Here is a 13235-nt window from a genome sequence, read left to right as displayed (position 1 = left end):
TTAACTTACGAAAAGCTTAATTACTTTGTACATTAGTAAGCATTTACCATGACGGGTGACCTGTTTTATTTCATATAATATTCAGAAACTAATGAAATGGTATGGAATTTCAGGAAGTACCAAGGATTTCAGACTCTCTTACATTTGACATACATGTGAGTGAGTGAGTTTTTTCGCCGCTTTTAGCAATATCCCAGCAACGTCACGGGACACCATGCAGAATGGGCTTCATACAATGTACCCATGTGGGGAATCGAACCAGGGTTTTCGGCGTGATGAGAGAACGCTTTAACCACTAGGCTACCCCACCACGCCTTACATAATATGCGCTTGCACTATTCCGAATTAGGTATGAAACAAGAACACAAATAGTTGCTATCTGACCCTGGATAACTATACTGATGTGCAAAAGAAAGTACACATATGGTGCTCTGAGTCTATCAAAACAACGTAAATATTTTGCTTGCAATGTTCCAATTGGGTACGATATCTATGGTGTTATTGCAACACGTACACAATGTTTGTGACTTGTGAGTCGCAATCAAAACACTTTTCTAAATATTACGCTGTTTTCAGGAAAGGGGTTTAATGATTGAGTTTTCACTACATGCCGCTTTCAAGAACGTACTGCGTTAGTGTGACAAACGTTTATAACAGCGCGTCATCTGCAAAGATTTGTTCTGAATAGCTAGCGGGATATTAAGTACAATTAGAAATCTTTGAAGGGCACTTAGAAGTGGAATACATAGGAAAAGCAAGATTTTATGGATGTCAACTTCTTTATTGTGAATAGTGTATGCTTGCTCCTGCTTTACCTGATGAAGGAGCAAGCACACACTCCGAAACGTCGTGTTATTCACAATAAAGAAGTTGACATCCATAAAATCTTGCTTTTCCTACAATTAGAAATGTGTCATACATTTAATATTGTCACTTTCTTAAACAATCTTCTTGTTGTTTTGTTTTGTTTTATTGTTGTGTTAATTGTGACTCTATTTCATTCGCCATGGAACCGAGGGAAAGGGACTGACATCTGTTCTTGTAACTTTACTTGCGTTGTTATATAACGTTTTGCAAAAACTAGACAGGCATCAGAATGAGGTAAAACCGTGTAGATAACATTCGTACACATTAGACCATGTAGCAGTTTAAAATTGCCCCTCTCAGAATGTCTGTGTATGTGTGGTCCCAAAACTATCACACAAAAGTAATCCCATGCAGGTTGTATGCTGTCGCGCTAATAATGAGTTTGAGCATGAACACTCTCATCAAAATAAATTTAATATTAAATGCACGGTTAATTTGTATGCATTCACATGTTGTCTTACCTGAAAACTCCATTGTGAAACATCTAAATGTATGTTCGATTTCTCACAAGTATCAATCCCGTCCAGTTCCTGCAGTGTTCTCGCGTCCCATCACAAGCGTGCTCTGCAAGTTGTCTTCCCGTTGTCTACAAGCTATATCGATTAGGCTCCTTGGTCGATGTTTTAATCCAATATTTGTTCGTCAGCCGACTCGGTGCAATAGACTGACAAATAATCGCATTGCTTGTAGATTATACCCGCTCAAACCACTGCCGCTTACGTTACAAAAATCCCGTCTTCTAATCGCCCAATCTCACGAATCTTTCTTACGGGGGCAAAGGACGACCTGTGGCTTTGATACAAGTTGAGATTAATTACAAAAGTCTGACTGCAATGTTCGCGTTTGGACACGAAAAGCCTATATATCTGATGATAAATTGTGGTAAAAATATGTTTTGTTTCATGTACATGAAATGATCGCACACTTCTGTCGCGTCCATAGTAACAAGAATATCGATTCATATCATTGTAAATCCCTTTTCTCATATGTACAGCCAACTACCCGTGTCAAACCGGGGGATAATCCCTCCCTGGGGTATGTATAGACTGTACTCAGCGTAAAAGCTTTAGGACTCTATTGTTATATCGCCACTGTCTGATAGTAATACGGCGATAGACAGTTGTGGACATCTGCGACGTTAATAATGGACACTTTAAATAAATACATGTATTGACAATTGACTTCCATGATGATCAACTTTACCACTTATATATATATATCTATTTGTCGAATGATCTTCCGAAGAAATTTAATGTTAACTGAAGTCGAAGTGATAAATGATTTGTGTGAACAACACGGGTTACTGGGAATTGTTGAAGTAAGAATTTGATTATTTTATTGTGATAGTTTGATTCCACTGTATGTGCTATTCGTGGTATATAACGGATAATACATGGGTTTCTTTAAGTCAGTATGCCCATGGGCGCAACTCTATTACTGCCGTGGGCACATGCTACGATGTGAGCTATTGAACAGAAATGTCAGCAACCAACCCACATCATTTATTTATTTATTTATTTATTTATTTATTTATTTATTTATTTATTTATTTATTTATTTATTTATTTATTTATTTATTTATTTATTTTAGCACTGCACGTGATGAATTGCGAAAAATCTTCTGTTTTGAATACATACATGCCTATTCAATACATACATAGCTATATCGATTTTAAAATCAGAATAAGCTATAAGCTAATATAAAAAATAACAAACGAACAATGTCGTTAAAAAACGCAATGGTACAGGTCGGTGATTAAACGCTATACTTGACACGTTATCTGGAAGCCTAAATAGAGTTTGAAGTAGAGTCGGCTGGGGTCTGTGGCGAAGTCAATCAGCTATAGAAATATCAGCGTAGATCAATATCTAGGTATATATTAATTACACACCTGTTGTATTCAAAACCCAACCCACCATTTGTTTCAATTGTTCCCAGCGTTACTTCATATTTTTAAACATAATGGCCGTGATTCGCTACAGTTGCCAATGGCAGGACATGTGCTTTGTTGCTCTGCAGGCCCTGCTTCTATCTGATTGCCCGTTACAAAAGAAACACGTGGATAAATGTTGTAATTTGATAACGTTAGACGTCTTTAACCTTTTCGTGTCTTTATGTTGTGGATAGACTTGTCACTAGGGTTTCGAACGTACCCTTTGCCCAGGTTGGGGTGCCAACATCTATACATGGACGGGCATGTGTATAGCCTATAGGAAAACTTCCCGTAATGACCTCCGATAGTAAAATAAACGGCTTTAAATTATTCATAAATGTAACAAGTACATCGTTGTCTGGATTTGATTAAATGAAAGATAAAACGTATACTTATTAATGTGTCATTGAACCCGATAGGGTTAATTAATTCGTAATTTTCTTGATTGTTGACTATTTCCTACTTGATAAAAGATATAAAGAATAACACACTTTCTTAGTCTATGCACTTTAAATGGATCTTAAAACAAGAAACAAGCAAAGCCAAAAGTTAAGGAATATACTTGTATTCTAAAATAGACAAATTTAGAATAACTTACGAATAATTATCGTTAAGCCGATTTCATCATAATTAACATTTCACAAATTAGTACTTATCCTCAAAATATGTTTCCAGAAACTACTGTATAATATTATATTATTCTATTTCAACATCGCCAATATTTCAGAAGTATCTGAATCTCGCGCTTTCTGTTTAATAACAATCTAATAAGCTTTGTTACAGTTTACGTGATGTAAACGGCTAAGTAATGACCCCATAGATGGGTTTAATTATTCGTTTCGACGTGTGCCTCGTTTCGGCTTATCGATGCGTTGATAAGGACACGGCATTACGTTGCTAGGGACGGCGGTGTAAGCTTCTGTCTGCGGACCGGTAGTTTTGAAGGCGATTAGAGAATTGGGGGTGCCTTTATATGCCAGGGCGTCGTAGGTTCCTCAGAACAAGGAAAGTTCTCACTTAATTAACAAGTATTGCGAAGACCATCAGTCAAACAACCTGAGTAACTTTGGAATACACAAAATTTGGTAAGTTCTCCATTTTGTAACAGTATAAACGGTGTAAACGTTTGAACTGATCAAACCAGGGTTCGTTGACTCTTGTAATAGACCGTCCACCGTTTATCATTGTACTGGTGGTGGTATAACTAGTATTAAGAAGTGTATACTTGTTAATGTGTGAGGCAGGTTATCCAGTTTTTTACATACTGAAGATATCTAGACCAAGAATTGGTGACTAGCCTTGTATCAAGAATCAGACTTCAAAAAGACATACCACTCTTGTTAAATGAATAAGTTTATATGTACTGAGAAAACTGTCACATGGTTTTGCTAGGATATATAATTTAAATAGTATTTTGGGTTTTTTTTAAAGTGTTTTTTTTATCATAAGGTCTTGAGTGCATTGTATAAATCTACTTGTAGTCCTCAGACAGTTTACTGGCTTGCCAGTCATCATTTTCATTGTGAATGTTTTATTGCTTTTACTGTTAGCTGCCCGTATATTATAAAAAAATGACATAAAATACATACTGTGTAATAACTTTTAAAACCACTTCCCAAAAAATCCATACTTAGACCTATATTTTGTTTGATTTGTTGATTTGATTTCGTTCTCAAAAATAGTTTTTGTTTTAAAGATTCATGGTAGACCAAGATCACGTTGCAATATCATCATTTTGACTAAAGATGTTTGATGAAATGAGAATTTTTGTTTAAAAAATGACTTTGAAAAAGACATTACCAAATTAAGGTTTGAGGTTTGTTATAGGCTTTCTTTCCCTTTTCTATGAAATCTAATTATCTGTTGAATTTATCAGGTTCCTACTTAGGTAGTCACAATGGTGTACAACTACACAAAACCACGTGGACCGATTGCTGCCATGTACAGCAGCCCTGGCCCATGCTATGGTCTACCAAATCTGATTGGCCAGTCAACCCATGATCCTCGCAGTTCCCATTCCAAATACCCAGCATATTCTTTTGGCATCCGTCATGGAAAATTCAGGGATGACTGCAGCCCTGGCCCATGCTACTATCCTGACACCAAGGTATGCATCTCGTCACTCAACCCCACTATCATACCCTTCTCTGAAGTCTCCACAGATAGAATGCATATATATGTCCTAGTACCATTACTTGGTTATCACTAACAACAATTGTTAATAATAAAACTGATTTGTAATCAACCAAACCATGAATAACTATTCATGAAGTTGTTAATTATATAGTTTATACATTATGGCATCTTAAAAAGCAGATTTATAGGTCACCCGAAGGATGTTTTGAACAACATATGTAATAGGCTATAGCATGAGACATCTCCCCTGCAGGTATATCGAGATGGACAGGATGGTACCCCCCATTACTCCTTATACAGTCGCCAGAAGGACAGCACATCTTTTATGACCCCAGGGCCAGGTGCTTACAGTCCTCAGCACACTGGCCCCACTGCCAAGTTCCGCCACCCAGCCTACAGTTTTGGTATGAGACAGAGACACAGGAGAACGGACAACACTCCAGGTGAGAGTCATGAATGATGCTGAAGTTGAAAGTGATGAATGAGTCAATCTATTCAATGAATAAGATAGAAATAATAGCAACTATAGAACTTTTCCCTAACCTAACCTAGCCCAACCTTACCTAACCATATTCCTGACCCTAATCAAACACTACAAAAGTAAAGCATAACTATTCATTTCATAATTACATTTAGTTGGTAAAGTGTGAGGTCAGCTTCTACACCTTGTGCCAATGTTGTGTCCTAATCCATTCACTATATTCTTCCAAATATATGCTGTATGCTATTGAAACAAAGTTCATTTGACTATTTGTGTGCCATTTTGTGATTTTTATTGGTGCAAATTCTCTAGTTATAAAAAGTTATATAGAAAAGATTTACTCATCTTCTAATCTTGTTCATTTTATCATGATGTTAAGGTAACGATCATAAAGATGATAATCTGTAATATTTAACAGAAATGTGTAACAGTTGCTGACTTGCTGATTACTTTATGGGATGACATTGTTTCAAAGTAATGTTCTTGTAATATATACTACTTCTATCCTTTGCAGTGTTAACATAAATACTTAAATATTATTATATATGATGACTTTAAAAAGTGAGTGAGTATAGTTTTACACTGCTTCAGCAATATTTCAGTAACGTCACAATGGGAATGCCAGAAACGGGCTCCACACACTGTACACATGAGGGGAACTTTAAAGAAGCATCAACTACATTAATAGCCTATTAACTTCAACAACATAATTTGTCAATATTTCCTGTCATATTGTCTCAGCCTGTAAGAAAGATAATATCTAACAGTAACAATAGCATACAGACCCTAACATAGCAATACATGCCCCTATGAATAGCATGTCATTCTCAGTGGGAGACACATACAACGCTCCACTGGAAGTTAATAACACCATGCTTGATTCTCCAAGCTACATGATACTTGATACAAATTGATCTAACATTATAATAATCAATTTCTTTGTGCATGTGTTTGACAACAAAATCCTCTGGTTAATAAAATGTGTGGACAGCGGTGATATTATGTTTCCTATTCTTTCATTTGAATTTTTATTGAACTTAAAAACATGTGGTGCAAGGTTATGTTAGCCTATGAAAGTCGCTTTGTCACCATGTCAGTGATCATTCATTGCTTCTATCTTAGAACACTTCATTTGTTGAATGATTTAAAAGTTAAATGCCATTTTCAGGATTTTAACATGTTCACTTATTTTTCAACTGATAAGTGTATTTCATGCAGGATTTAAGAAAGAATAAGAGATGTTATTATTGACAATTTATGTTTTGTTCTTAAAATCATTCATACTCTTTTTTTAATATAGCATATTTTACTCCAGAGCCTTAATTTATGTTAAAGATAATGAACATTAAACTGTCTCTTTGACATCACCGATTACATCTCAATAATTATAAAAGAAATTTGGATATTTTTACAGGAAAATAACTTTAAAATATTTGACAGTATGATCATACTATTTCTTGTATTGTGCTGAAATCTGGGGAACTTACAACAATATAATAGAATTGTACAGATTCTATTTCGAAAAGATTTCACAGATTTATGAATGCCTTCAACACTTGGAGGATTAGTAAATTCCCTCTACAACATTTCTGCATGACAAGAGCAAACAAAGTACTGAAATACATTAACTCACCTGAACAATGAAAGACTACCACATTAGGCTTACATCATCTCTTGATGATGGTAGAGGACACTCACTGACTACTTCAATTAAGAATATTGTATATCACTTAAGATGTCGTACAGGTTGAGGTTGCAATGTTTTAATGTGAAGTTCAACAATTGCTCTCAGCATCCTTGGAAAGTATGTACATGTATTAAGTGTTATTTATCAAAGTGTAGGTTTGATCAAAGTTGGTAATATGTTGAGACTGGAAGACTGAATAAAATTCCCCATGAGAAGAGATACTGTGAATTTTGTTTGAAGAAAACTAAGGAGTTTGTGGAAGGTCAATCCTATGTTGTGACATATAAACACTATGCTCATCAGAGAAAGCTTATTACACAGACTATCCAACAAATGAAAAGTTTATCCACCTCATGAAATCAACTGAGAGAGTTTCTTTGCATAGTGCTGGACATAAATTAACAAAGGTTTTAAAGAAATGAGAAACATCTTAAAGACATTGAATTTTAATCCTGATGGACTGCAGTGGGTTCAGATCTGTACCAGGCAATCCAGTGGTTGAAAGTGTGAGCATTCATCAGTGCTCTCTCACTGCATGAGTACCACTGTACCACCCAGATGTAATCAATGTAACCATGCGCAATACAAAGTAACAGTTCATCCCTGAAACATACAGTGTTAATACTTTTGGAATTTGGATAAAAAGATTGTTAGAACTATTGTGTATGTTACAGCGGCCAACAGCTACACATTGCCCAACATGATCGGCAAGACAGTCCAGAGCGGGAAGAGACAGGCAGCTTGTCACAGTCTCTCTGGGAGACAGACCACGGGAGGCTTTGCTGAGGATCTGGCTAGGGTAAGCAGATACTTCTATTGTTCATTGAAAACTGTTCACATCTTTTGGGACAATAGAATTGAGGACAGTTGAATTTCACACCTGGAAATGTTGCTCATCTAATAGTTAGCCAAGATGAACATTGCTCTGATAATGTCTTTAATATTTTAGACAGTGAGCAAGCTGGTAAGGAAGTTGTTACAATATGAATTCAGTATTCTATAGTTAGCTATGGGGATGAATTTCATAAATAAATTCTACACAGGTAAGAAATATACAAACAGAGAACACTCTGCTCACTGTGCCATTGAGATAAATGTAGAACTGTTGTTGAAGTCTTGAATGTATTTTACATGGGCTTCATTCAATTCAGCAGACCACTTGTCGATTTCTGATCATAGGAAATATATATATATAATTATATACTGACTGCTGTTGGTGTTGCTGTTCAGGCCCCCGGACCTGGTACATACACCACCACTGACCCCAGCACGTTCAAGAACAAGGCCCCTCTGTACAGCATGACCAGCAGGAACATCATGCCAGGGGACACCACCAAGAAGCCAGGACCAGGAGCTCACTCACCAGAGAATGTAAGTCTCCATCTGTGACGGTTCTGATAGTGTATCTTGAAGTGAAACATTGGTAGGAAAAGTCAGGTTTTTGGTCACCAAAATATCAGCATAGGAACTAATACCAGAGTCACTTCAAGGATTTTCATAAAATGAGTGAGCACTGAGCAGTACCAGAGGGTGTGTCTCAGGTTGACATAAAAGATGAGTGATAGATTGGAAGTGTGCACTCCTTGCACTCCTTTCTGGATTGACCAGTGAGCACCCTTTTTATAACATCTGGCAATGTTAGGTCAGGAAATACCAAGAATTGGCTTAATAAATGGGAAATCAAACTCATGACTTGCATAGCAAGCCCACGCACTAACAACTGACCATCTGGAACTTCCTTTGTAACTTAAAATGAATGTTATTACTGAATCTCACTGAAGTTTGTTTTTTCCAATTTTGCCTCTTCTTTGAAGGAGTCTGATGATACCTCTTTCTCTCCTACTTGGCATGTGTCTGTGGATGGTTTATGACAGGGAGTTTTTATCTTTCTAGGTGTGGATCCACAAGACGAAGGAACCCGACTTCTCCTTTGGAATCCGCCACAGCCAGTACCTTGCCCCACTCATTGTTGATGTTCAAGAATAGGTATCCATGGCAACTGACACAAACAAATCAAAACACATTGTTCAATGCACAGAACAAAAAAACATTTCATGATCAAAACCTTCCTCAGTCACATTGTGTATTTTGTACAAAGCAGCTTTTTACCACTGTTATGTATTATAGAGTTTAATTTGTCACATTGTGTACATGTACAATAACCTTTGCCAAAGACGAGAGCATTGCTCAAGTTTTAAAATCAGTTCTTTGTGTTACAGTAGGAGCGCTGATATAAACATGAATTCATATAATGGCCCGTAGCTGCTACCAATTTGTTTCGCAAATGTTTTTGTGGTAGGAGACCAATCAAAGGGAACAAAATAGATTTCATCTGGATTTCAGATTACCATATTTGTTTATATGGTTATTTACAGTATTACAATTTGAATGTTTTATGTTTTTTTTGTACATTCTCTATTTAATGCCCTATAAGCATGTATATTTATAACTTTGAGTTTCTTTGAATTATATATTTGTGAGGCATACATCATGTTGTTGGTCTATTGACTTTTGAAATGTTTCATTTTCAAATCTTGAACATGCACAGAAATCAAAAGTATTTGTGCTAATTTGTCAGATTTTATCAGTATTGATGCATCTATATGTTTATACATAATTTGTCAGGGGTGTGTTTTGTGCTAACTCTGTAATAAACATGTATGTATGAATAAGCTTTGTGAGGTTAATAAACCTGTGTGATGAAAAGAGTTATCTTCTTGTCATTTTCTTGAAATAAACTTAATTATCTTTATAATGGCAAAAGAGTGAGTGAGTGAGTTTAGTTTTACGCCACACTCAGCAATATTCCAGCTATATGGCGGCGGTCTGTAAATAATCGAGTCTGGACCAGACAATCCAGTGATCAACAGCATGAGCATCGATCTGTGAAATTGGGAACCGATGACATGTGTCAACCAAGTCAGCGAGCCTGATCACCCGATCCCGTTAGCTGCCTCTTACGACAAGCATGGGTTACTGAAGATCAATATTATAACCCGGACCTTCACGGGTTTATGGCAAAAGATGTAAGAACAGAGTTGCACAGTGATGAAATAGTCCCTGGCTCACACAAACAACAATCCATGCCATCAGGGTGCCGTTATACAAAACAACATTTAAGGTTGAACTTAGTGACTAAGGTTAACCCTAAGATAACCTTAACAAAAGTTATGCCCTTTGCACAAATCTACCTTTGGTCAACCTTAATGTTGGAGACCGCCTCCGTGGTATAGTGGTTAGAGCGTCCGCCCGGAGAGCGGAAGGTCGCAGGTTCGATCCCCGACCGTGTCATACCAAAAGATGTTAAAATATGGTACTTGTTGGTCCCTGCCTGGCTCTTGGCATTAATGGGTACAACAAGGAATGGTCGGCTCGGAGTCAGTATAATGTGTCTGAGTGGGGTATTCATGCTTCACTGCGGCATGGTATCTCAGTGGGCTAGCACTATAAAACCAGCTTAAGTCTGGGCTAGTACAAGCAGCCGCACATACACATACACGCGCATGCACGTCGTCATATGAGCGAAATATTCTCAAGCACGATGTAAAACCCAATTTCACCTCACCTCACCTAATGTTGGAAGGATACTTAGCGGCAACCTTAGCAAAAGCCTTAGGTTAGCGCTAAGATAAGGTTATTTTAGTGCTAGGGTTGTTTTATACAACAGCACCCAGGTCCTAATAATATGTCATCACCAAAATGAAAGTGACTTTCAAATCCTCATTGGTTTGCTGTGACATTCATTGTGCACTCACATGACTCCCATAATCTTCATATCAATATTTTCTTGGAGGACTCCCCAAGGTGTACTGGGTCCTCTAACCCAGGTGCACTCACATGACTCCCATAATCCTCATATCAATATTTTCTTGTAAGACTCCCCAAGGTGTACGGGGTCCTCCAACCAAGGTGATTTCACCTTGCCATATTTGAGTTACCCCCATGAGGAACCCATGCTTGGCAGCTAATGATATTGGAAGGTCCAGTCTGCTGACTTGGTTGATCATGTCATCATAGCCCAGCTGCATCGGTCCATGCTCATGATGTAATTCCTGGATTGCCTGGTGTAAACTGGATTATTTACTAATATACCTGGAGTATTGTTGAATGCAGCATTAAACATCAAACAAACAAACTAAAAAATAGCCTTACAAACTTTGTAGTGAGATCACATGTGGAATGAGACCCTGCTTAAGACAAACCCAGTGGTTTTCTGAATGAGTGAGTGAGTATGGTTTTACACAGCTTTTAGCAATATTCCAGCAATATAATTTCGGGGGACACCAGAAATGGGCTTCACACATTGTGAAGACCTGGGTCTTTAGTTTGACAAGTGAGTGAATTGCAAGCTATAACTACTAGGCTACCCCACTGCCCTGGTTTTCTGAGAATTTTAAATTTTATAAATTTGAAAGGAAATTCTAAGTGGCAATTTCTGGCTTTGACATACAAGTTTTGGTGAATGTCTGAATGTCTTCATTACTTTTTAGGAACGTACAGCAGTTGGAAGGGTAGAGACAAAATGCAGGCAATCTCAGAGAGGGGTCACAATTGTTTGAATTATGGAAAACTTTGTGTGACTTCATGGTCAGTTGGACCTTTCAACTTTGATTACTACAGTGATGGGAACACGACTGTCAGGTGGAGATGTGATATGATATTCTTATGTATCTCCTCCATCAGCACACATGCTTATGTCCACCGGGGCTTCTCATCATGTCTTCAAGTTCACAGTGTTTAGACATAGTCAGCAATATTATACAATTTATCACATTAATGTGTAAAAAAGTAAATCCTGTTCTAGACAAACCAAAGGTTTATATCATTACACACTTGGAGGTTCCAGGTCAGAATTGTTTCCTAACAACCTATGCTGGTCTGAAGAGGGGAGTATATAGATCTGATGGTCAGACTGGGTGACTGGCATGAATCAACTTTTTAACAATATCAAACACTGGATTGTCTGATTCAGACTCTGTCATTTACATACCTCCATAATGAGTTGTCCAATGCCATGTTCGTAAGATGAGACCCTACCAACCAAGATATCCAGCCAACACCATCCAATCCAAGTTGTTTACCTCTTACACCAAACAATAGACAAGTGAAATGATGTACAGCATTGTGCTTAGGATTATTTAACTCACAAAGAGGTATGCATGCAAGTATATGTCCAGACATGCCGGTGTTACTGTGCTGGCCCACTTAGATACCATGCCACAGTTTAACATGTACACTCCAGTCAGACACAGTATCCTAACTAGTCCTTGTTTTAACCCTAATGCCAAGAGCCAGGCAGGGTAACAACAAGTACCCTAGTTTAACATGTACACTCCAGTCAGTCACAGTATCCTAACTAGTCCTTGTTTTAACCCTAATGCCAAGAGCCAGGCAGGGTAACAACAAGTACCCTAGTTTAACATGTAAACTCCAGTCAGACACGGTATCCTAACCAGTCCTTGTTTTAACCCTAATGCCAAGAGCCAGGCAGGGTAACAACAAGTACCCTAGTTTAACATGTAAACTCCAGTCAGACACAGTATCCTAACCAGTCCTTGTTTTATCCCTAACACCAAGAGCCAGGCAGGGTAACAAGTACCCTAGTTTAACATGTAAACTTCTGTCAGACACAGTATCCTAACCAGTCCTTGTTTTAACCCTAATAACCTAACACCAAGAGCCAGGCAGGGGTAACAAGTACCCTAGTTTAACATGTAAACTCCAGTCAGACACAGTATCCAGACACAGTATCCTAACCAGTCCTTGTTTTATCCCTAACACCAAGAGTCAGGCAGGCAGGGTAACAAGGGTAACAAGTACCCTAGTTTAACATGTAAACTCCAGTCAGACACAGTATCCTAACCAGTCCTTGTTTTAACCCTAACACCAAGAGCCAAGAGCCAGGCAGGGTAACAAGTACCCTAGTTTAACATGTAAACTCCAGTCAGACACAGTATCCTAACCAGTCCTTGTTTTAACCCTAACACCAAGAGCCAGGCAGGGTAACAAGTACCCTAGTTTAACATGTAAACTCCAGTCAGACACAGTATCCTAACCAGTCCTTGTTTTAACCCTAACACCAAGAGCCAGCAGGGGTAACAAGTACCCTAGTTTAACATGTAAACTCCAG

At 37.7% G+C, this 13235-nt stretch overlaps 1 protein-coding gene across 1 annotated transcript; it reads left to right on the top strand.

Moving 5' to 3' along the window:
- Nucleotides 1-3690: 3690 nt before the first annotated feature.
- On the top strand, nucleotides 3691-9813 carry LOC124286568 (outer dense fiber protein 3-like). Its single transcript, XM_046722940.1, has 6 exons — nucleotides 3691-3886; nucleotides 4678-4908; nucleotides 5191-5380; nucleotides 7780-7904; nucleotides 8336-8476; nucleotides 8999-9813. The coding sequence occupies exons 2-6, from the start codon at nucleotides 4699-4701 to the stop codon at nucleotides 9089-9091; spliced, it is 759 nt and encodes a 252-aa protein (XP_046578896.1). The 5' UTR covers nucleotides 3691-3886; nucleotides 4678-4698; the 3' UTR covers nucleotides 9092-9813.
- The last annotated feature ends 3422 nt before the right edge of the window (nucleotides 9814-13235 follow it).

This window comes from Haliotis rubra, unplaced genomic scaffold, assembly GCF_003918875.1.
Source record: "Haliotis rubra isolate DU_JTF1 unplaced genomic scaffold, ASM391887v1 Scf386, whole genome shotgun sequence".
NCBI classification, from domain to species: domain Eukaryota; kingdom Metazoa; phylum Mollusca; class Gastropoda; order Lepetellida; family Haliotidae; genus Haliotis; species Haliotis rubra.
This window is presented reverse-complemented; position numbering and strand designations above follow the sequence as displayed.

Excerpts from the sequence above, each read along its gene's own strand:
- LOC124286568 (XM_046722940.1), top strand. The coding sequence starts at position 4,699 with ATGGTGTACAACTACACAAAACCACGTGGACCGATTGCTGCCATGTAC. Across the intron at positions 4,909-5,190 it reads GCTACTATCCTGACACCAAG|GTATATCGAGATGGACAGGA; the intron begins GTATGCATCTCG and ends TCTCCCCTGCAG. Across the intron at positions 7,905-8,335 it reads TTGCTGAGGATCTGGCTAGG|GCCCCCGGACCTGGTACATA; the intron begins GTAAGCAGATAC and ends GTTGCTGTTCAG.